Raw genomic sequence first — 24,051 nt, forward strand, 5'->3', positions numbered from 1 at the left:
CCAAAATCAAAGAAACCACCCAAACCACCTCAGCCCACCCCACGGGACGCCCCCCTCGGCCGCCAGGGGCCGCCCCGCTCCCGCCGCCCCGCTCCCGACACCGGCCATGCGGCTGCCGCGGGCGGTGGCCCGGCTGCTGCCGCCGCCGCCGCCGCTCCCCCGCCCCGGGGCCGCCCTCCTGCCGCGGCGATCGGCCGCCCGGGCCTCGGAGCAGGTGAGGCGGGGGCGCGGGGCGGCTGGGGCTCGGCAGCCGGAAGCGGAGCGGGCTGGCGCTCGGCGCCTTCCGGCGCGGCCCGGGAGTACTCCCCTCCGCCGGCGCCGAGGGCGGCGGCCATTTTCCTCCTCTCCTCTCTTCTCCTCCGCCCGAGGGCGGCCGCCTGCGGGCGGGGCGGAGGGGCGAGAGCGGGGCTTCTCGGGTCGAAAAGGGGTGGTTTATCGCTCCGGGTAGCTGCGAGGAAGAGCTCGGTAGGGCCTCGGTGAGCGGCGCCGGGGTCCCGCTCCGTAACGGTGAGACCCGGTTTGTGACACACACCCCCCCCACACACACCCCCACCTCGTCCCAGCTGCGAGCAGCCTGCGCGTCCTTGGCCCCCTTGGCCCGCCGTGAGGCCGCGCAGCCCGGGGGGAACCGGAGCCGCAACGGCACCGCTGCGGTGGGAGGCGGCGGCAGCTTGGTGGCCCCGTCGGGGTCTGCTTTCTGCCGGGGGTTGCCGTCGGGAGGGGAGCGGTGCTTGGCGGTAAGGGGAGGCAGGGGGACGGGTGGTCGGAGGGCAGGGGAGGGCTGCTGCCTGTCCTGGGCGGGGGAGGTCCGCCAAAACCTAGCGCTTGTCTTCGGGGTTTTCCTTCTGAGTAGCACGAGTTTGCTTGGAAACTAAAAGTTCTTCCCCCTCCTCCCCAAATAAAACACAACACTTTCATAGGTTAAAAAAAAACCAAACAAACAAAAGCATAGCCGATTTTTTTTTCTTCTTTTCCTTATTCCTGGAATAAATTAGTTATTGCGGTGCTTTGTGGCTCAACTCCAGCTGACTTCCACAATGGTTCCAATGAATTTCTTTCTTTTACTTAAGCACATGGGTACATCTTGGCGGAGGTGATCGTAGTGCAGGATCAAAATCACGCCTTGCTTATTTTGCTCCCGGTGTATTAGAGTCCCAGGAACCACTGTATTATTAGCATAGTGGATATGGAGGAGTATTATCAGCAAGCTTCCAATGACCTCTTCGCAGGTAGGGACAGAGAGAGTACGCCAGCTTAACTAGTTTGTTCTCTGAAATTTCTGTTACGTCTTGATCGCATGTGTGATGTAACCTTGATGTTTGAGCGTCCTAGTATCACTGTTACTAAGTTGATTTAAATTGATAAAATGTTCTTTTAATAATTCTAATGAGAGCTAGGGAAGGTTTCATTTGTTTGTCTTTACTGCTTTTCTTTTTTCCTTCTCTTTCTGAAGGTGGAAAATAAAACAAAAGGGAAACCTCAAAAGCAGATTTGTCAAGTTGTTTTGGATCATTTTGAGAAGCAGTACACAACGGAACTGGGACATACATGGACCAGTGTCAGGTCTGTTTTGGGGAACTGGGGGAGGCAGAGGAGAGGTTCTGCTATTTTTTAAGTGCTTCATGAAATAACTTTGAAAACAGTCATGGACTGTAACAACTGGTTCAGTTTGTTTTCAGTGTAGAACTATCGTAAAAGCAATAAGTAACAGAAGACTAAAACTTGGAATTTTTTATTTTCATTGACTTAAGTATTTTGGATGTGATGAAGGTTCTGTTCTTCTGTATGTATATGCACTGCAAGAGGACTGCCATCTTATGTCTTTGTTGACTGTTTTGTAAAAATGTGGTCCAAAAAGCATCCCTTTATACTTAACAGCTGCTGTTAGGATTTGGGGTTTTTTCCTACAGCTTTATCGTATCTTGAGAGACTGGGACAAAGATGTTAGAAGAGAGGACATCCGCTGATTTCTTTCATCAGAAGAAATTGAATATTAGCAACATGTACAGAAAAGACTATCACTTAATTTGGGCCTTGATTACACAGCCGCTAAAGAACTGGCTGTGATATTGAGAGAAGACATCTTTCCTTCCTTGCTAGCTGGTGGTTGTTGCTCATAGGAAAGCCAGCAGAAGAGCCCTTCTGGACAAGTTCACTGCTTAGCTTATATACTTTTCAACCGGGATTTGAACAAAATCAGTTGACTTAGACCTAAAGTGCATGAGGAGTGCTCCCAGGATCAGTGCCACATTACTTTGAAGGGAAAAAGCATCTTATATGTTCAGAGTATTATAAACTCTGTGATTCATCTGAGTGACCTCTTTGGCTTAGCCTGTTTGGATTAAAAAGTAGTTTAAAATAAGTGTCTCCATTGTTAAAAAAAAAATAAAAATAAAAAGAAAAATTAAAAAAAGCATAGATGTATAGCATTAGTTTAAGTGGGTTAACTTTAAAACTCTTTTAGGTTGGATCAATGCGTATTTCTCTTCTAGGCAGTGAATATGCCTGAGAAGTACTTTGTGAGGCTAAATGAAAAAATAGTGAGAGAAGTTTAAAGAGAAAATGGGGGGATTCCATGTAAGAATGGTCTGAAAAAGTGAACTGAAATATGAGCAAGCGTGTTCTTACCATATAAGCACTGCTTTTTTACTATCTCCAGGCATATCTTATTGGTTTAAGTTTTTCTGGCTCAATGTTTGCAGAACATAAAACAAAATTTAGAAAAGAATGCTTGTAAAAACTGTATTTTATGGTGTTGGCTGGAATAACCATTGCAAAGCCAATGTGATTCTTTATGTTGTGATATTTACAACTAATATTACAGTTGTTCTTTGTCCCTAGGGAAGTACTTTATAGTCAGAAAGACCATTATGCTTCATGATTTATAACTTCTACAGTAATTTGTTAAATAATTAGGGAAAATAGGGAACATCTTGTTTTAGAAGAAGTTAGTGTTTTAAATGCAATAATTGGAGAAAACGGTGGCTTGAAATTAAAATTATTTTCCTGCATACTTTTCTTAATCGTATCTAATCAAAATGATTCCTTTTTTGATTGTACCAGAATCATCCAATGGTGAGGTTGTTACTCTTATGTAAGAAAAGGCTTCCTACACTATGGAAGGATCATTTTATTTGCCAAGTTATTAAATAGCTTTTCTTTTTTTCAATCTAGAGATGTACTCACATACCCATTGTGCTGGCAGTACGCCATCCTGCTTAACAAGTTCAGCCAGTCCTCTGAACTGGAGAACACCTTGGGTGTGAAGGGATATCACCCTGCCTTTCAAGGACCTTTGCCCTATCTTCCCGCATTGCTGAAGTGTTACATCAGGAGAACTCCTGGGAGATTCCCTGCACAAAAGCACCAGGCTGGTAAACTGAAAGAGTATTATCTCCTGAATGCTGCTTCGCTGCTGCCAGTGCTGGCGTTAGAAGTGAAAGATGGGGAAGATGTTTTGGATCTCTGTGCTGCCCCAGGGGGTAAATCAATAGCTATACTGCAGTGTGCCTATCCAGGTAATGTATTGAGGTGCTTTTAGAAGCTGATCCCTGGCTCTGTGCCTGGACTATTTCAGTTGTGCCTGTGTTCTGTAAAAGATTTGGGTTGGGGGCAAAAAACCACACCAAACAACAATTTATATTTATATTCTAAGTAGTTTCTTGCTGTTTAGTAAGATTTTTTTATGAAGCTTAGAGGATGAAAAATGCAGTAGTTATTTAAATATAGGTTACTGCAGACTGACAGACAAAAGTGGAGTAGCTATGCGAATAGTATAAGTAAATTTAAGTGTACTGATGTAAAATGGAGTATAACAAATTAAATGTGCAAGATCTAGGCAGAGGGAGAAAGCTCATGGTGAGGAATTGGTCTATATCAGTATTTAATAAGCTCTGTGTCTCAATCCACCTAGATATTGCAGAAGGGCACTAAGATAATCACAGTGTTTAGAAAGCAACAGCAAGCAGCAGCTCAGTTCTTCCAGGCCGGGGAGTTAAAGCAAGCTGTGATTGCTGTTTCCAAGTTTATATGTTAGCTTGGGTAGTAGTTGTCTTAAAATGTTCACAGCACCTTATGTTCTTGCTGATGAGACCATTACTATAACCAGCTGCACCTGTTGATTACAGCTAGTTCTCCCTTCCCTCTTCTAAAGGAATGATACCAGTGAGGTAAATTAAATGTGGATTGTCCTTTCAAAAAGTTTGAAAAAAAACACTTATATCCCATGGCTGTTTCTGAAGATACCAAATTGTTGCTGAGAAAGAAAGATGTAAGGAAGTTGATTCTTTATATGCCTCGGTGAATGCAAAGATGTACCATATTGTGTGTGGCAAACATGGTGTAGGACAACCCGTGGAAGCATGAAAATAAAAATTTTATTAAATCAGAAAACAGGACTAAGAGAGAAAAGCTATTGTGCTGTGTTTCTGGTCTGGGTACAAGCAACAGCAGTGTTTCTTCTGAAGGGGTAACTACTCTGGCTACATTGCTATAAAAGTAAGTGCAACCAACCCCTTATGTTAAAACACAGCTTAAATTTCAAATAAGTAATGGGTTGGACTGCTCAGCTTAGGATATGCAAAACTGATGTTTTATTTATTTAAAAGGCAGTTAATTAATTTATAAGGAGCAGGTACTTCATTTAGACAGTGGCTCAAGGAGCCCAGAAAGGCACTCACTTAGCACTGGTCTTTGGATATGGATCATGTTTAAAGTTTGTTTTACTGTGGAAGTCTATTGCTACAGTAAATATTTGCTAGTAAATATTTATGGATTGCTCTGTAGGAGCATGTTGAAATTTACTCAGGTTTATAAAAATTCAGCAGTGTTATAAAATGTGCAATAACATAAGCACATGAGGTGTAAACTCTATGACAGTCGTGGCAAAACAGTAGAACTTCTGAAATCAGTGTAGCTCCTTATATTTGTAAAAAAAAAGAAAAAAAAAAAAGAAACAGAAAAAACCATAAAGACTTATTTTTGGGTGTTTACTTCATTTTTTTAAATTTTCTAAGGTCAGTTTCACTGTAACGAATATGATGACTTGAGGTCAAGATGGTTGAAACAGACGATAGAATCCTTCATCCCATATCCTTTGATTAATGTAATAACAGTCTCTAAACTGGATGGTAGACAGATCGGAGATCTTAAGCCTGAATTATATGAAAAGGTAACATTATTACTTATTAGAAAATTATATTTCTGCATTCTGCTACTTTTTCTTCCTATGTCTCTCTTTTTTAAATTTTCTTTTTTTTCTGGCCCCCACAAAAATCAAGGGGAACCAAGGTCATGTACAGGATTTGCAGAGCCTCAGGAATCACTTTATGAAGACTGTTATGCATTTATTCATGTGTTAGATGATGTTGCCCATTTAGCCTTGGTAGAGAATTCTGAAGACCTTGCAGCAGTGTTCTTTGCATAATGTGTAATTAGGAAGGGGAGGGAACGAGGGAGAGCTAATCAGGTAGAGGGTGCTTTTGGAGCAGTAATTTCTTATCTCCCCACCCCCGATAACTCCATAAAACCATCTCAAAATAGTAAGTAGATAATTTCTGCACCTAAAATGGAAAATAAAAAGGATGCTCTAAGTATTTGCAAAAGTTGAGTAGAGTTTTGGCCCAGTGTTCAGAAAATGAGTATCCTTATAGTGAATTGTCTTATTTGCTCTTATTTATTGTGTAGGTACTGGTTGATGCTCCTTGTTCAAATGACAGAAGTTGGCTATTCTCTTCTGATATTCAGCAAGCTATGCTTAGGCTAATGCAAAGGAAGGAGTTACCATCTCTACAATTCCAGCTGCTAAGGTGAGAAGTGCAAAGGAAAACTGTTAAAGGAGCTTTTCATAATTAATAAAAGTGACATGGGGGCAAGATTTGTCATGTTTAATAACCAAAACCAGGTTTCACCATGTGAAAAGAATGTGAAGACTATGTTGTTGCAATGCTGTTTAGAATAAACAGTTGATCTAGGTTAATGTGAACATGGAAGTTTGTATGGGGTAATATAAGCAGCGAGGCCTAGGTCCTTTACTACCATACTGCTGTACAGTCCTCGTAACTCGCTTATTCACATACATGTCCATTCAGATGACACAGAACAGTCTGGTACCATATAAAAATATTTTCGGTGGACACAGCTAAAACAGTTTCAGATATATTCCTCAGCTGAAGCAAACACACACATATAATTTTTAATAGTTTTATTTTAACTGTCTCTGAAGGTAGTCTATAAACCTGTCAAGCTGGGCATTCTTCCCCAAACTCCTTTTGTTGTTGTTGTTGTTCTTTCACAGAATTACCCTTTCCAGTTCTTCATTACAGTCTTTTTGATAACTGAGCTGTAAGTCAGGACTGGTTACCAAATGTCACTTAGGTCACTAGTTAATGCTGCTCCAGAATTTGCTTTCTGGGCCGTTTATGTGAAGAGATTGAGTCCACTATTGCACATTCTTACATGCTGCTTGAATTTAATACCCATTTGACTATTTGTAGCATAGAAAGACTACTGATCATGATTGGGTAAAAAAGTAAAAGGATGTGGGGTTCAGTGCAGGAGAGAGGATTGTTTATTTTTCAAGAACATCCACCCAATAATCCACATCAAGGTTGTCATGTATTACACTTTTGATGATACCAGCCATAAGCTAGCATTTGTGAAGCATCTCAAACTCCACAGTTTTTTTCTCACTGGGGAAAAAAAAGAAAAGAATGTGATTTACCAATAATATCTTCTAGACTTGAGTGGGTTTTGCAAAGTAACAGTCCCATCTGAAGTCCATCTGTCAGAGCAAATTGAGGGAAAAATAACATATTATAAAAAAGAAAGTTTTTATGGAAAGTTCCCATTGCAGCAGTTCAAGATACTTTTGCATGACTTCAGTTGAAAAAGGCCTAGCAGAAGCCTATGATTTATAACAGAAATATGAGTATCTTATTGCAGTAATGCATCATGTCACCGATTTCCTTTGAAGAAATCAATCACATTTAAAACACTGACCTGTTTCAGTTTTTCCTTTTCAATATTTGACATATAAAATCCAATTTGTGAACCCCTACCAAAAGAAAGCATATATCATGCAGAGAAATTTTGAGCATTTGCATAAATCACTCCAGATTGTAATCCTGAAGTGGAGAACTCATGACAGCAGGAACCTTGTTTTTAAAAAAGGAGACGTTCCTGTCAGCCCAAATCAGATTTAATTGAATTATTCCTAAATCAAGAAGAGAACTTTGTTTCTGTTGAAAGTATACTTTATTATAGCAACAGCAATAAGAATTGGATTTGTAAAGACAAAATAGTTTTGATTTGTAAATGGAAGTAAAAGGATGGTAATTTCAATTTCATTGCTCAACATAGGTGTGAGTAGTTCTGTAGATTGGCCGATCTATTGTTATGTGCGCTGGAATTTTTGTCTTTTACAAGATTTTGGAGCATATGAAATAAGTGGTTAGGTTCAAGAGTTAGAGATTGCAAGTGTTATTGGGTAAAATATTTGACGTATACTTAGTAAATGGTATAGCTGTCCACTGTATTTTTATTGTTCCTTTTATCTGATCATTTTAGAATTAATATCCAATACTAAAGACATCTTGGATCCTGTGTGAAGGGGAAAAAGGAAATGATAAAATGAGACCAGGAAAGGCTAAATGATTCATGCAAGTGCATTAGAAGTTTGGCAAAACTAAAATTATGGGATGCTACCCTATTCAAGCCTTTGTTTTATGGCTAGAGTGCATAATTATAAATGAAAAATTGAGTTTGAATCCCATCTCTGATACTTCCAGTAATATTCAGGAAGGCTGAACCTGCATTAATCCAGCTAGACTGCATTTTATGTGAGTCAGTTCATGCAGAGCTACCTCTGGTTTATCTGTTCAGATTACCCAGTGCTTTATGCTTGTGGGCATCTCTCACCTTGGTTCCTCTATCTGTAAAACAAAAACAAGTATAAAGCTGGATCCCAGCAGTTTTTTTGAAAGTAGTGTAAGTAGTAACATATGATTTGAAGATGAAGCTTAAAGTATAAGGACCAAGCATTATTTCGGTTTAGCAGTAGTATTAAGTATAAGGATAACACACAAATGAGAAGGATGAAATGCAACGGGGAGTTCTATTTTAATTTCTATCAAGTGACACTCAGCCCAAAATGTAAAGATTCCCTCTTTCTTAAGGAAGCGCTTCGCCTGTAATCTTGTAATCTGTTTTTCTGGGTTTGGTCATCTTGCACTTTTTTTTTTCTTTTTTGGGTGTGGGTTTGTTGGGTTTGGGGTGGGGTTTTTTTGTTAGCAGATCTGCTTGGGCGTAAGCTGGGGACATCAGAGAGGAAGTGAAGGAAAGAAAAGTATTTTTTGCAATACAGTGTAATTTATTAAGTATATAGAGGCTTCAGAGAATGAAGATATGGAAGAAGTTGAAATTGATGCAACGATTTTCCTACTTCAGCCTGAATAAAATCTGAAATGTAAATAAGTGGCATAAATGCTGAACAGCAAATTTTATAAGCAGTGAGGGCACCACTGATTTGAAGGAAACTGAGATTGTAATGATTGTTAATACCAAAACCAAAGCATCCCTGCTGAGTGCTATAATCCAAGAACACACTGCAAATCTTGTTATTATTTGGAGTGTTCATGCAGAAAACAAATTGCAAAGTAAGGAAGGAATGTTCATTTCCTGATGCTGAATGCTAGCACAAAATGCAGTGGTTCCTGTAAGTGAATTTTCCAATGTTATCAGTTCTCAGATAGAAATTAAATTTTGAATTAAGCTCAAGTGCATAATAACTTAGTGGTGAAACTGTTACGGATGTTGTAATTATTCCTAGGCCAGTTACTGCAGCTGAAAGAAACTGTGTTAGGGTTCAGCTGAAAATAATTCCAACAGGATGCAATTTAGAAAACACAGTAAAGGCATTCAGACTAGTGTAACTCTTCTATACACAACATCTCTAAGTAATTAAACAGCTGTAATTGATGTATAATAGAGTTCTGGTCCACAGGAGTTCAGACTAACTTTAGAAGATACATATTGGCTGATTTTCCTTCTTCACCTCTTTTTCTCCCTAGTAGTTAGCTACAAGGAAGACTGTTTTGAATACCTAAGACGTGCACACAGAAAGTTAAGAGATTTGTGGGATTTCAGGGTGCATGAGAAGTTTGAAGTGTGCTTTGGATTACTGGTGGCAAAATAAACTGTACAAAATGCTCATTTTCCTAGTTGATGTCTTTCGAGGTGTATGTATTCTCATTTTTCAGAACTCAGGATGAAACATTAAACTTGGCTTGAGAAATCCAGAAAACCCTTCAGTCTTCCTAGCTAATGAGATGTTTCAATCCCTGTTTTGCTTACAAATATGATTTTTAAGGAACTGTGTCTGGTTCTGTATAACATGCATATCTCCTCTTACAAATCCTATGCAAGTGGATCACAATAGTGAGAAAAAACTGAATGTGTCCCTCTGTACAAACAAATTTTGCTTTGGATATCAGTCATAACATGGTATTTGAAATTACTGATCTTTTTCATGAAAAGGTTACCAGAAGTTTTGAGGGTTTATTTTTTCTTTCTCGTTGAATAGTTTGGGAGGTAGGAGGGTTGTGCACATGCTACCTGGAAGGAAAAATAAAAAAAAACAACCCTCAACCCAAATATTCTGAACCTATTTTTCTGAATTAAAGGGTAATTAAACCATCAGTTACTGTCATATGTAAGTAACCAGGTGTTGTGCAAGCGGCTTCATAAAGCATTTGATCTGTGTTTGTCTTGTTGCTTTAGTCTCAGAGCAGAGACTACTGATTATGCAGCCACTTTGTATGGTGGTTTACCAGTCTGCACACATGGGAAGTAAAATGAGATTGACTCTTTCCCTTAAGTCATCAGGTAGAGTTGGCAACCGAAGTCTCTAAAGGCTAATCTACATGCCACAGGACCCACTTTATTTTCTCCAGTCCAGACCTTTGAAAATATATCTTAAAATAAATGGTAAAACTTTTGGTGAAAACATAGGATGCAAATATAACAAACCTTAAGTTACCAGCTGCTCTGTTTTCCCTGGTATATGAAAATTACTGACATTGTTTCACAGAATACATATAGTCATAGATTTATGTGTTGAAAAAAGAGTCTTTTTCACATAGTGTGTAGTAAATACTGTGATTTACTGGAAAAATCCTGATATTCCTCTTCCCGCATTCAATGCCACCTCTGTTTTCACTGAAATGTGGAGTCTTCCACATGTACCTAGAAGAGGAATTGTGTGCTCTTAATTGTGGGGTTTTTTTGTTGTTGTAGAGTGAAGGCAAAAATTGGATTTTTTTGTAAATATACCATCATATATTTAGCATATTGTACCACTGTACCATTTCTGCTTTAAGACAAAAGCCTTTATAGCACGTGGACGTGTAATGATGAAGTAAAAAGGAAGATACTTGCATTTAGCTAGTTGTCCTGTCCAGGCAAAGTGATTCAGTTTTGCTTGTGATTTGCTACTGATGAAAAAAATCTCAGCCTTTAATGTTCATTGCAAAAGCAAGGAGAGCCAGTGTCTTGAACCTTTAAAAAAATTTACCATCATAGAAGTTATTTGAGTTTGTGTCAGGCATTAAAAGGATGGCAGGGCTGAATGTCATGAGGGAAGGAGAAACACAAGGGAGTCCCTCCAGAAATACAGCAGCCATCTTGTGTCACAGATTTCTGTTTCAGTGTGCGTGGGACTCCTGCACAGGAGCTCCCTGGGTGAAGTTCAGGGGTGTTTTGGAGTGACCGAGGGAATTCTGAACTGCGGTACTGGAGCAGGAGAAGTGAGCTGAGGAAAGTAGTAAAGTGGATGCCATTTTCTGTGGAGAAGGGAAAAAAGGCACATAGGAAAGTGGAGAAAATCACATTCAGGATTGCTTCATCACACTGTTCTTCAGGTCTTCCCCTGGAATTTTGCTTTTCTGTAGCTGCCCATTTAATCCACTTGTTATCCATAACCATTTAGTCAGTTAGCTCCACTGGGAATTTTTTAGAATTGCAAGTGTTGGACCAACAAATCTTATATGGGTTGTGTGGATGATTCCTTCTTTAACCACTTTCTATGCTGGAAAAGCTGAATAGTTTATATAGACTGCTGGGCCCAGGCTCCAAATTGGGCATGCTGTCCAGGGTGTCTCGCTGTGCAAACCGTGTTCACTCTCTGTGCATCCTTGTCCCTCAGGATGAAAATGGTTAGATAGCTGGTGACTGGACAAGGAGGCTTTGGTTTTTTTTCTAATTGTGTATGCATAAACGTGGCATGTTTGCGCTGTGCCATTCCCCAAAACACTGTTGGTTATGTTGCTGCAGGTATGAGTCATTTTACTGAGTTTTTTAGACTCATGGTTGGTTTGAATTTCTCACAAAGAGTGAGTGCTGTGGCCCCTGTTGTGGCTCCATGTTCTCTTCTGTTCTCCCTTCTGTAGCTGGGAAGGTTCTGCGTGGGCTATATATTTTTTTCTTCTGGTAAATAATAAGTTTAAGTTGGGAAGAGGGATGGACCTCTGAGAGTGTATAAGGTAAGAAGGTAATTCTGGGATGACTGAAACAACAGAAGGATTGTAGATTTCTTACAGTGGACTACCTCTGGCTGCTGGAGGATAGCCAGCTAGAAACAGCCCTGCTGTTAGTGTTAACTGAGTGTGGGGAAACCCAGCATGTGAGTGAGCAAGGTAACTGCAATGTCGAGAGTGGAAGCAAAATTATTGAGTGTTGTGTTGGTGCTTGTGGGTCTTAAATCTGAGAATGGGAAATAAATCACTCTATTACCATTACAAAGGCACTGCAGTTTTGGTATTGCAAAGGAGATCTCGTAGCCCTGTGTTAACAGGATGAGTATTTCAAAAGTCACCATGCATTAGAGGAGAAAGCTCAGTAATGTCAAACTGAAGGTTTGGTCTTTGCTTTAGAAAAATTTAAAGTTGTTTGCTATAGAAATGTTATTTATCAGAATTTTGGGGACAAATTTTGGCTAGAGCAGAACAGAGTGGGTTTTTTGATTTTGTGGTGTTTGGTTGTTTGGGTGGGGGTTTTTGGTGGCTATGTCTGCTTTTATTTATAGTCCAATCCTAATGCTTAAAAAAAGCAGTTCACTTCATGTTTCTCATCTTGCTGCCGTGTAATACTGAACTGCAATGTCTCTCTCCACAATAGCAAAGCTTACTTAGAGAGAAGCAGAGGGAGTGCATGCTTGGGGTATGGAGAGAATACGTAAACTAGTGTTTCTGTCTCCTATGCACCTCTGTCACTGCCCATTACAAAGTATTAAAAAAATCGGTATTTTGACACAGGAGGAATTTCCTTACCTTTTTTTTGACTTGGTTTGGAGAAATAAAAGCAAAACCTTTAGCATGCAGGCCATATTACCATGATGTATCTGGACTGTTGTAAGAGGAAGAAAGAAATGTGTAATATCTTTAGTCAATAAAAAGAATAGGATTGAGGATCAAAGCAAACGCATCTTGAGATGCTTTGTTTCTTGACTAGCTTATAAAAGGGTTGGTATGATAGTTTTTATTCTGATCAGACATTATCTTGCATATTGAGCAGAAATACATCCCAGTTGCCAAAAGATGGCACTGTTGAAGTGTTGTATTATTTTAAAATTGCCCTAAAATATAGGCAATCTTTTTACTTTAATACTGAAAGTGGTTGAATGATTAACATAATTAATGCTGACCCTTCCAATGGCATGCAACATAAACCCAAGCACCGGAGGAATAGGCTGGACATGTAGGTGCTACCTGTAGTATGAAATACATGTTTAGTGTCTGCTTATTTTTAAAAGGATGTTTGAGACTCCAAGACTTTTAGAATGAACAAAATGTCAGCCTATCATGTTTAATTTTCTGTAAGTGTGAAAAATCCTCTTTTTGGGTTCTGGCTAAGTATGTTTAGTTGCATGAAAGAGTTTTTTCCCTTTAGAGTTGTTGTGTGGCTCTAGAGTGGTCTTTTTTCCCTGAGATATTAAATAATAATACTGCTCTGTTTTTCATAGTTTATTGTTAGCATCTCCTCCGTTGTTAGATTTAAAGTAAATCTTGAGAAATAAACTAAACTGCTTTAAAATAATTTATTTCTTTTAAAAAATCTCATCCAGTACTCCTGTAATACAAGGGGGTTAGGATGATTACTCTAATGCATCTTTCATACCTCTGACTTCCTTAGTACTATATGTGCCATTGAACCTGTATCCAAAGACACTCTGCAAAAATATGAAGTATTGCTAATACTTTTTTCCTTTTTTCTTTTTTTTTTTTTTTCCTTTTTCTTAAAACCTTGTTTACAATGAGGAGGGGAGCAAACTGTGTGTGTTAATTGTTTTAGAGTACCTCCTGAATGGGATGGACATCAACCACCCTTTTTGTTTGGATTACAGAGGTGTCTTGCGCTACTGTGCTGGAAAGATGTAAGTGTGGATTTGGTGGCTATAAAGTGATGTCTATAGTTCAAAATAAGTGTGGAAAAACATCAGGCAAATTTCTATAGAATTATATGCCAGTGAATCTCACTCTATCCTGCAGTTTTTCAGCTCCTGTAATTCAAAGCTATTGATGATTTGAAAATGTCATTAAAATTTTGGACTATTTGATATCAGTAAAGTCTCCTAAACTGTGATATGCTGATATATACTAAAGCTGTGTTCAGAACCCCAGAAAAGGGCTGACTTTTTTCTTTAGTTCAGCATGTATGTTGTCTTGTAACAAACGTGTGATAGTACTTGCAGTTCTATAAAGTAATTACTACTTTTGTGTACTGTTTTATATCATCTCCTGGAAGAACGAACCTTGGAGATTTTGTATACGGGCCTTTCCTGGTAAATAGGGCATGTTAATGGATTGTCATGCATTTCACCAATTTTAGTCTTTTCTGCTATGTGTTGACTATCTTATGGTACTAAAACAGTAACCTCATACTTCTGCAGTGTAGTATGATAGCATGCAACATAAAAACTTAAGTTACACATACCAGCTGCTGACAATGGTGCTGCTTCTTTATGGTCTTGATTACAAGTAGAATCATAGAATTCTTTAGGTTGGAAAAGACCTTTAAGATCATCAAGTCCAACTGTTAACCAACCACTGCCAAGTCCACCACTAAACCATGTCCCCAAGCACCACATCTACACGTCTTTTAAAGACCTCCAGGGATGGTGACTCAACCGCTTCCCTGGGCAGCCTGTTCCAATGCTTGACAACCCTTTCAGTGAACAAATTTTTCCTAATATCCAATCTAAACCTCCGTTGGCACAACTTGAGGGCATTTCTTCTTGTCCTATTGCTTGTTACTTGGGAGAAGAGACCAACACCGACGTCACTACAATCTCCTTTCAGGTAGCTGTAGAGACCAATAAGGTCTCCCCTCGGCCTCCTTTTCTCCAGGCTAAACAACCCCAGCTCCCTCAGCTACTCCTCATAAGACTTGTTCTCTAGACCCCTCACCAGCTTCATTGCCCTTCTTTGCACATGCTCCAGCACCTCAATATCTTTCTTGTAGTGAAGGGCCCAAAACTGAACCCAGTATTTGATTTGTGGCCTCATCGGTGCTGAGAGCACAGGGGGATGATTGCTTCCCTAGTCCTGCTTGGCCACACTATTTCTTAGACAAGCCAGGATGCCGTTGGCCTTCTTGGGCATCTGGGCACACTGCCGACTCATATTCAGCCAGCTGTCGACCAACATCCCCAGGTCCTTTTCTGCCGAGCAGCATTCCAGCCACTCTTCCCCAAGCCTGTAGCGTTGCATGGGGTTGTTGTGACCCAAGTGCAGGACCTGGCACCTGGCCTTGCTAAACCTTATACAGCTGGCCTTAGCCCATCGATCCAGCCTGTCCCTCTGCAGCGTCTTCCTTCCCTCAAGCGCATCCACACTCCCACCCAACTTGGTGTCATCTGCAAACTTACTGAGGGTGCACTCCATCCCTTCATCCAGGTCATTGATAAAGATATTAAACAGAACTGGCCCCAGTACTGAGCCCTGGGCAACACCAGTTGTGACTGGCTGGCAGCTGGATTTAACTCCATTCACCACAACTGTTTGGGCCTGGCCATCCAGCCAGTTTTTTACCCAGCAAAGAATACGCCCATCCAAGCCACGAGCAGCCGGTTTCTGCAGGAGAATACTGTGGGAAACGGTGTCAAAGGCTTTACTACAGTCTAGGCAGACAACATCCACAGCCTTTCCCTCATCCACTAAGCAGGTCACCTTGTCAAAGAAGGAGATCTAGTCAAGCAGGACCTGCCTTTCATGAACCCATGCTGACTGGGCCTGATCACCTGGTTGTCCTGTACGTGCCGCATGATGACACTCAAGATGATCTGCTCCATAACCTTCCCCAGCACCGAGGTCAGACTGACAGGCCTGTAGTTCCCTGGATCCTCCTTCTGGCCCTTCTTGTAGATGGGCGTCACATTTGCTAACTTCCAGTCCACTGGGACCTCCCAATTAGCCAGGACTGCTGGTAAATGATGGGAAGTGGCTTGGTGAGAACTTCTGCCAGCTCTCTCAGTACCCTATCTGGCCCCATAGACCTATGTCTGTCTAAGTGGTGTAGCAGGTCACTAATCATTTCCCCTTGGATTGTGGGGGCTTCATTCTGCTCCCGGTCTTCCAGTGCAGGGGGTTGGGTACCTGGACAACAACTGGTCTTACTATTAAAGACTGAGGTAAAGAAGGCATTCAGTACCTCAGCCTTTTCCTCATCCTTTGTCACTGTGTTTACCCCTGCATCCAATAAAGGATGGAGATTCTCCTTAGCCCTCCTCTTGTTGCTAACGTATTTATAGAAACATTTTTTATTGCCATTTACAGCAGTAGCCAGATTAAGCTCTAGTTGGACTTTGGCCCTTCTAATTTTCTCCTTGCATAACCTTACGACATCCCTGTAGTCCCTCCTGAGTTGCCTGCCACTTCTTCCAAAGGTCGTAAACTCTCCTTTTTTCCCAAGTTCCAGCCAAAGCTCTCTGTTTAGCCAGGCCAGTCTTCTTCCCCACTGGCTCATCTTTCGGCACATGGGGCAGCCTGCTCCTGCGCCTTTAAGATTTCCTTCTTGAAGAATGTCCAGCCTTCCTGGACTCCTTTGCCCTTCAGGATTGCCTCCCAAGGGACTCTGTCAACCAGGCTCCTAAGCAGGCCAAAGTCTGCCCTCCAGAAGCCCAGGGTAGCTGTTCTGCTGACCTCCCTCCTTACTTCTCCAAGACTCGAAAACTCTTTCATTTCGTGATCGCTATGACCAAGGAGGCCTCCAGCCGTCACATCACCCACAAGTCCTTCTCTGTTCCCAAACAACGGGTCCAGCGGGGCGCCTTCCCTAGCTGGCTCACTCACCAGCTGTGTCAGGAAGTCATCTTCCACACACTCCAGGAACCTCCGAGACTGTTTCCTCTCTACTGTGTTGTATTTCCAGCAGACATCTGGGAAGTTGAAGTCCCCCACGAGAACAAGGGCTAGGGATTGTGAGTTTCTCCCAGCTGCTTACAGAATATTTCACCTGCCTCTTCGTCCTGGTTGGGAGGTCTATAGCAGACTCCCACCATTATATCTGCCTTGTTGGTCTTCCCCCCCGATTCTTACCCATAAACACTCAACCCTGTTGTCACCATCATTAAGCTCTAGACAATCATAACACTCCCTAACATACAGGGCTACCCTACTGCCTCTCCTTCCTTGCCTATCCCTTCTGAAGAGTTTATAGCTATCCATTGCAGCACTCCAGTTGTGCAAGTCATCCCACCGTGTTTACGTGATGGCAACTATATCATAGTTTTTCTGCTGCACAATGGCTTCCAGCTCCTCCTGTTTGTTGCCCATGCTGCGTGCATTGGTGTAGATGCACTTCAGTCGGGCTGTTGATCCCGCCAACGTTTTGGGGGAGCAAGCCCTAATTCCTACATGACCATTCTCAGATGCTTCCGTGGTTTCTAACATGAATAACCCTTGTGTCTTTGCTGCAGCATGGATCTCCATCCCCTACCTCCACTGAGATGAGAGACCAAAGGACCTTGCTAGCACTAAGGTGTTGTCATGTTATGAAAGCAAAAATGGTTATAGGGAAAGGTGAGCAAGTCATGAGGCTCCAGGAAAAGTTTCCTGTGCTTTTACTGTGTGTTCTTATGTTTCTCCATATGAAGCTTGAAACTTTGCAGTATTAGTGCCTGTAATTTGTAAAATCCATTATGGTAAATGTATATACCTGAATTTAAAATTATGAAATTAATTATAACTAGCTCTACATTTAAACTGAAAGTTTTAGTTCTTTAATAAACCTGAAGGTCATCTGTACCACTAAGAGAAAAATAACTGCAGATTAATTACCTTTAAGTAACGTGTTTTATTTTTAAACAACATACTTTAATAAGGGGAAGGTGAAAAAATATTTTAGAGTCTTTTGCGCTAGCATCCTTTTTAATCATTCTACATCTGGACCCTGGTTTTGGAAGTTACAAAGTACCTTATAACAGGTACCATATTCCTTCACCTAAGAGTCGAGCTTTAAGTAAAGATTTGGGGGATAATTAAGATGCCTAATGTAAGAGGAATCTTACATTCTTAGATAGTGGAGTCATAGTAGCAGTGGTGGGTTCTGCTAGATGTCTATAAATTATGCTCCACCTCCTGCCTATCCCTTGGATAAGCTTGTTTCCCTCCATTGATTATAGAGGAAGACTAGTTTCTTAAATTTATTTGAACAAATTCTCATATGAATGAATTCTCTGTCATGCTGATGACGAGGAGACCAAACTCCCTGAATCTGCTTAGCCCAGCACAGTATCACCCTGTGACTTTGAGCCCAGCACTTCTTCACTTTGAATTTTGCAGCTCAGTGCAGGTTTATCAAAAGCCAAGCACGGCTTAATCAGGGATGGCGGTCGGTTGACTTTGAACACAGCCACTGAAACAACTGTTGCTGAACTTGACAAGATGGATAGATACATTGATTAACCTTGTAGCGTAAAGTAATCCTCCTTAGATATTTTAATTCGTGACTTAGGTTCAGAATAAAGATAACTGCACTGAGCAGCCTGACCTTTTTGGGTCATGGGCCAGTGAAGATTCCCAAGCTAAGGAAGCTTAGAGTTATGGGGGGGTTGATGTGAGATTTTCAGGATTTCATTCAGAAGCCTGTGCTGCTTTTTCCTCTGAATCACTGCCCCAGTGACTCAGTTGTAGAAGCATGGTGCCATTGAAAGTATTGTCTTGAATGGTTGTTACTTAATATATGGTAAGAAAAGGACACTTAGGAAGTGCCCAAGCTTTTAACTGTGTAAGCCTACTTTTTTGGTATATACCTATACCTTTTACCTTTTCCACTTTTACGTGGTAAAAATATCTTCTTACTTATTAAAATGTTCATGTAGTGTCTGTCTTATAGGTAGGAAAGTAGTTGTCATTATCTGCTTCTATGTGTAACGTTATCAGGTATGCTAAAAGTACATCTTGATTGTCATGCAAAAACATTTTCAAGCCAACTAGCTGTCCTCTCATGGCTCAGCATTCCTGTATGCATGGAAAACATGTAGCTGTAGGGGGAAATTCTATGAAGATCAGTAAAGTAGGTGGTTTCTAATAATACTGTGAAGATCTGCTCAACTTTGAGAGCCCATTTAGACTTCAGCCCTGTTCTCTTTGAGCTCTGATGTGAAAGCTAGAAAGCAAGCAACTATTACATGGAGAAAAAAAAAATGCTTTTATGTTTTCCAGAACTGGTATGAGGCCAAGGAGACAGGGGATCAGTGTGCGATTCTCTTGCTGACTTGTTACTGAGAAGGGAAGGTTGTACATTCCTGCTCTGCTTTACAATAGTTACCTTCCATACATGTGGGCGCACTGCAGTTGCTCAGACAGGCCAGAGAGCAGCAGCATAAGCCCTGCCCTTTTAAATGGACAGCAGCCACAGGAGGACAGCTGCAGGCAAGGAAAGTAGCTGGAGAGACAGTGGAGACAGCTTAGAGCCTCTGGTTCAGTACTGGTGCTTTTGTGGTCTGCAAAGGAGTATATGTGTGTTGGAATGCGGAGGGGAGGAATGATGAATATCTGGAGCTAGGCAATTCAAACGTATGCTGGTAACTGCAGAATTTTAGAAAATAAGATCTGGCAGGGACGTTAGGATGACAACTGCTCTGTTTTACTGTCTCAAGGTGACATTGTAAACATCGTCCTATATCAACCTGTGTCTAAAACATTCTTAAACATTTTTGCAGACTCTCAAAAGCTACTCAGAGGTCTGAGATAAGCTTGCAGTTTTGTGATAGCTTTAGCTAATTTTGGAATTATTCTAGAATGAGTCCATTAGGCCCAGTTAAATTGAAAGTATTCAGACTGCTTAAGTACTCTCTAACCTGTTCTTTACCTATAACAGGCTGAACTTGAACTGCTCACTCACTTAGGCTAAATGTGCTAGCCATCTGCTCAATCTCCATCTTTTTACTGAAGACTGATACAACAAAGGCATTAAACACTGATTTTTCTCTGAGCATCATCAGTTGATAGAGCTTTGTTCTTTTATATTACACTAACTAAAATTGGAGTACTATAGACTCCAGTAAAATATGTACTTGGCTTGCTGATGAACGTAACCAAGACTCACAGAAGAACTGAGCAAGATAATGTGTACACTCCCCAGAGAAACAGACTGGGTATAATACACAGAAGTTTTCACCAGGGAAGGTGAACAGAGTTGTATTATCTCTGTCTGAAACAGTCATTTGTCCTGATGTTTCCTTATTATTTTGGACAGGACTTTCAGAGTAGCTTTGACCTGTGATCTGCTTTGATGCTGCTTGTGATGAGGCTTTTCTTTATTGATTCTTTTCCTGAAAAGGCCCAATCCTGTTAAAAGGACTTGCCTTTTTCCCCTTGTATTTTCTTCTTTCCTTTCTCAGCTGTTTGGTTTTTTTCAGATATCACCCTTAGCAAGTCCTCAGCTTGTCTCTGGAGGAATTGCTGTTTCAATGGCATTATGTTTGTTTATCTGGGCTCAGAATCAGGGCTGCATTTGGGGGCTTCTCACCTCGTCTAGTTTGAAGATACGGTGTTTTTTTCTTTTTTTTCTTCTTTTTATTTTTCATTGAAGATGTTTTTATTTTGGGTCAATGCTGTATTATCGGTAATATCTACCAATCTAAGATTATTCAGTGTCTTTCCATACAGCATGACTGTGTGTCATTGTGCTTCCAGTATCTGCCCTGCCCTTGTGCACCTGCTAAATTCCCAGTGACACACCTGTGGTCCTGAGCACCTACCTTGTTGTCTTTCTGACATTCGCAAGCTGAGTAACAGCATTCACCTGTTGAGATTCTCTTGTTTGTAAACAAAAGAAGTTTTGTTTAGGGAACAATTGTATTTTAATTTAATGTGGTATTTGCTTCAACCCAGTGGCATGTGTTTTCCAGAAGCAGTGAGGTGATCTGTTTGAATACTAGCTTACAACTCAGTCTTTGAGCCATTATGTCCTTGAAGGCTACAAAGTGTATGATTAAAAGGGGTTATTTTAAGAGAGAATTTTAATAGCAAATGAACCTTTAGTGTAGCTTCCTCTTTCAGTTATGTGGTGGTACCAGATTGCTCTTCTGTGGTGCAAGATTTGGGATTTTTCTCCTTACTCTTTTAATTTGCAGTAGGTGAATGTGGATTGCATATCTCATTTCTGTACTCTCATAGGTTATATTTTGTCTGTCTGAAAAAGAACCTTGCAGATCTGGTTTAATGGAAAGTGAACAGTCTGTTTAAAGTCAGTTTCAGCAGGGATGTGAAAAAGAACCTCTGTTCACCAGTAGTCATAAGCTTTCAGGGTACTTGAAATCCTAAGCCGCTATTTTGCCTTTGTTTAGTTAAAATTTGTCAGCAGGTTAATAGGGGAAGGGCACATAAACAGACAATATGTTCCTATAAGTCATATTTCCTTAGGAAATCTGGTTGAAATGCAGTGTCTCAGTGAAACCCCCGAGTCCTCTTACCTGCTAATTAAGTTGCAGAATTTGCACCAATGTTTGTAAAATTACAGCCCAGTAATTAATTCAGGCTATTACTGCAACTGTACATTCTGATATTTGTTCACACAAGCAGCTAGCTCAATATCTAACTAGCACTTTTGATGTGGTGTAACCCATTTTGTATGCAGAGTTGCAGCATTTTCACAGTTGTGCTGCGCATATAAATGTTTGAAGTATATTCTGCAACTCTGAATGGATGCTGCTTTCTACTTGTCACCATTGTATAAAAAATACCTTCAGTTAACTGAGAATACATTAATAAATGAGAAAGCAAAAATGTGTTGCAGGTAGTTTCCTGAACTGTCAATTATATACTGTTAAGACATTTTCATAATGTTATTTTTCTCATATTTATTTATACCTATTTGTAAGTCTTTACATGTTCTCCACCCCCAGTATGTCACTTCTGTTGAATTTTTTTTTTCTCATTATTTGCAGGTCTGCTATTAAAGCACTGCGTCCTGGCGGATCATTGGTCTATTCTACGTGCACTCTCTCAAGGGCAGAAAACAGCGATGTAATAAATCTCATTCTAAACTCCTGCAGTAATGTAATGCCTGTAGACATAAGTGAAATGGCCAGAGCTGTTTCTCAGGAATTCACTTTTCTCAGTGGTACGCAACAGCATGAACTTCTGGTTCTCCCAGAGAAAGGGAGAGCATGGGGTCCAATGTATGTAGCTAAATTAAAGAAAATGTAGTCCCATCTGATGCCTGTTAGTTTTTTATAAGGGATGTGTGAAAAATTAATAGTTATTTCGAGTATAGTATGTGTACAGGAACATGTCCAAGGCAACTGAATTTAAAGCATTGCAGTTTTGTATTGGTTGCTGCCTAATAAAAAGGAAGCTAGACACTTAATTTAGCTTAAAATACTGAATGTGTCTTCTAATGTGGACTAATGGGCCTCTGTGAAGTCCTTATGAAGTTGAGGGAGCTTTGTATTATTTTTAAGATGATGCTCTTAAATGGAATGGATTTGTATCCTAGAATAGAGGCCTAATGTGGTGGGGTTTTGCACCGTTTTGGGTTTTTGCACTGGGGGTTTTTTGTTTGCTTTTAATTACTAATTTGATTTTAATACAGTATATTTTAAAATAAATTGTTTCAATGGTCTGAAGGCATGGAAATCCTGCATTCTCTCTCAAACACGTCTAGAAATCTGTTTTCCTGTAAGAACTGATTTGTATGCAGAGTTTGTCATCTTAAGCGCTGACTATTCCAACCACTGGCAAAACAGGTTTCATTTTCTAAGTTGTTTACTGGTTAAAAACTGTCTTTTGTTTACAGTCGCAAAGGTCAGCAGCTATATCGACACCAGCTTTTTCTTGTTTTATATTTTTGAGCTTACAAAAATATAAATTCAAAGAGTAAATTATGTTGAGATGTCCTTAAAACAGTAGATTTAGATGTGTTTAGCTTTGGTTTAGCTTTTTTTTTGTTTTTTTTAAGTTTAGTTTGTGGCATAATGCAGTATATCCAGCAGTCTCTAGAGCACATATATGAAACAGAAGCATAATGATTAATAATTGCTGTAATAGTACAGTATTCAGAGTTTTGTTACATAATTACAGTCATGATGAGCAACACACATTCTGGAGAAGTGGCTTATCCACCGAGTTAGGAAATGTTATGTGAATTCATGATGTCATATCTGTGGTGTGTAAGGAAAGAGAGTCCCAGTGAGTACTGATGTTGTTTAGAGGTTCCCTCAGTTCTGCTACACGATGCTATGGATAAATATCTAGACATATGTGCACATGTTCATGCGTGTGCACATGTTCATGCGTATGCACAGGCAAACTGCCTTCCTATAAAAACCTGTAAAAACTTCTGACCCAGCAGTGCTTGAATTATGCTTGAGTGGATCATTTAACGGTGTATATATTAGGTCAAAGGCTTGTCTTGAAGCAGAATGGAGCCCTTGCATCCCTTTCCAAGCAAAGAGGGGTCCCTTCCTTGATTGAAACTTAGAATAATTGTTTTTAAGGAATAGTGTTTTAAAGAACAGGTTTTTTTCTGGTAGGTGAGTTGTTCATGTGGAAATTGTGTGTGTGAGACTGTGTACGTCTGTCTGTGTATATATGTAATTATACGTTTTTTAGAATCACAAACATGACTTGTTAATGCAGATTTGATTATTTTTTTTCTGAATACAAAAGAACATCAACATCTAAATACTGGAAAAACTATCAAATCGGTGATTCTGCACCTTGTTCACAAAGGCAGGAAAAAAGTTGATTGCCTTTTGTCTCTGAAAAATTCAGTTGACTTTTCACTGCCTTTATTCCCTACTCACCTTGTTACACTGGTGAGCCTCGATTCTGCATTCATGGCAGTTCTCTGTCAGTACACCCATAGTCACGGAGCACTCAACATTTGTCCCCGCTCTGAGCATTGTGGCTGCTGGGAAGGTCCTGTCCGTAGTATCTAGCGCAGTAAGAAAGCAGAGTTCAGAAGCACAGCACCTGAACTGAAGAAAGTCTTAGTTGCCTAAAAGCAGATGCTGATTGTGAGCAGCGGCTTTGGTTCTTCAGGCTTCTGTGACTAAGAGGATGGGTTGGGCAGTTTTTCTCACTGCTGCACCTTTTGCTGAAGGAAATAAATAATGCGCAATGTACTCGGCCCCTTTGGTGCATGAGCTTCCCCAATTATCCTTTCCCCTACTTTGTGATGAAAAATGTTTGAGGTGCCCCTGCAGCATTAAATTGTCAGCAGTGTGTCTGAAAACTTAAGAGGATATAAAGCATATGCAACTTGAGGCACAGAAGTTACTAATGTATGCAGATGATACTGTGTTCCTATGAAAAGACCTAACAGCATCTGTCCCAGAAACATTAAATGTAATATCCAGATTTGGAGTCATCTCAGGCTACTGGATGCAATAACAATACCCTTGTCAAAACGCTTTCCATCAGTTTTATTTGCCCTGTGGAAATTGAAATGGAAAGCCAAGAATGTAACTTACTCAGGGATGGAATTAAAATATGTGGTTAAACTGAATGGTTGAGGAGAACATGGGCTAGGTAATCACAGAAAGAACAA

At 40.4% G+C, this 24,051-nt stretch overlaps 1 protein-coding gene across 6 annotated transcripts; it reads left to right on the forward strand.

Annotated features, from left to right (window-relative positions):
* The first annotated feature begins 94 nt into the window (after positions 1 to 94).
* Positions 95 to 22,126, forward strand: NSUN3 (NOP2/Sun RNA methyltransferase 3). Of its 6 annotated transcripts, none has more exons than XM_049824489.1 (7): positions 104 to 214; positions 996 to 1,229; positions 1,454 to 1,563; positions 3,175 to 3,518; positions 5,016 to 5,170; positions 5,686 to 5,807; positions 21,446 to 22,126. In XM_049824489.1, exons 2-7 carry the CDS (start codon positions 1,215 to 1,217, stop codon positions 21,705 to 21,707), a joined length of 1,008 nt encoding a protein of 335 aa, XP_049680446.1. In that variant the 5' UTR covers positions 104 to 214; positions 996 to 1,214; the 3' UTR covers positions 21,708 to 22,126. The 6 variants fall into 6 exon arrangements, with proteins under 6 accessions (XP_049680444.1, XP_049680446.1, XP_049680445.1 ...); XM_049824488.1 differs by lacking the exon at positions 104 to 214 and adding an exon at positions 301 to 517; XM_049824491.1 differs by lacking the exon at positions 104 to 214 and adding an exon at positions 301 to 507 and having other exon boundaries at positions 1,071 to 1,229.
* Positions 22,127 to 24,051: the final 1,925 nt, after the last annotated feature.

Source organism: Accipiter gentilis, chromosome 21 (assembly GCF_929443795.1).
Source record: "Accipiter gentilis chromosome 21, bAccGen1.1, whole genome shotgun sequence".
Classification (NCBI taxonomy): Eukaryota; Metazoa; Chordata; class Aves; order Accipitriformes; family Accipitridae; genus Astur; species Astur gentilis.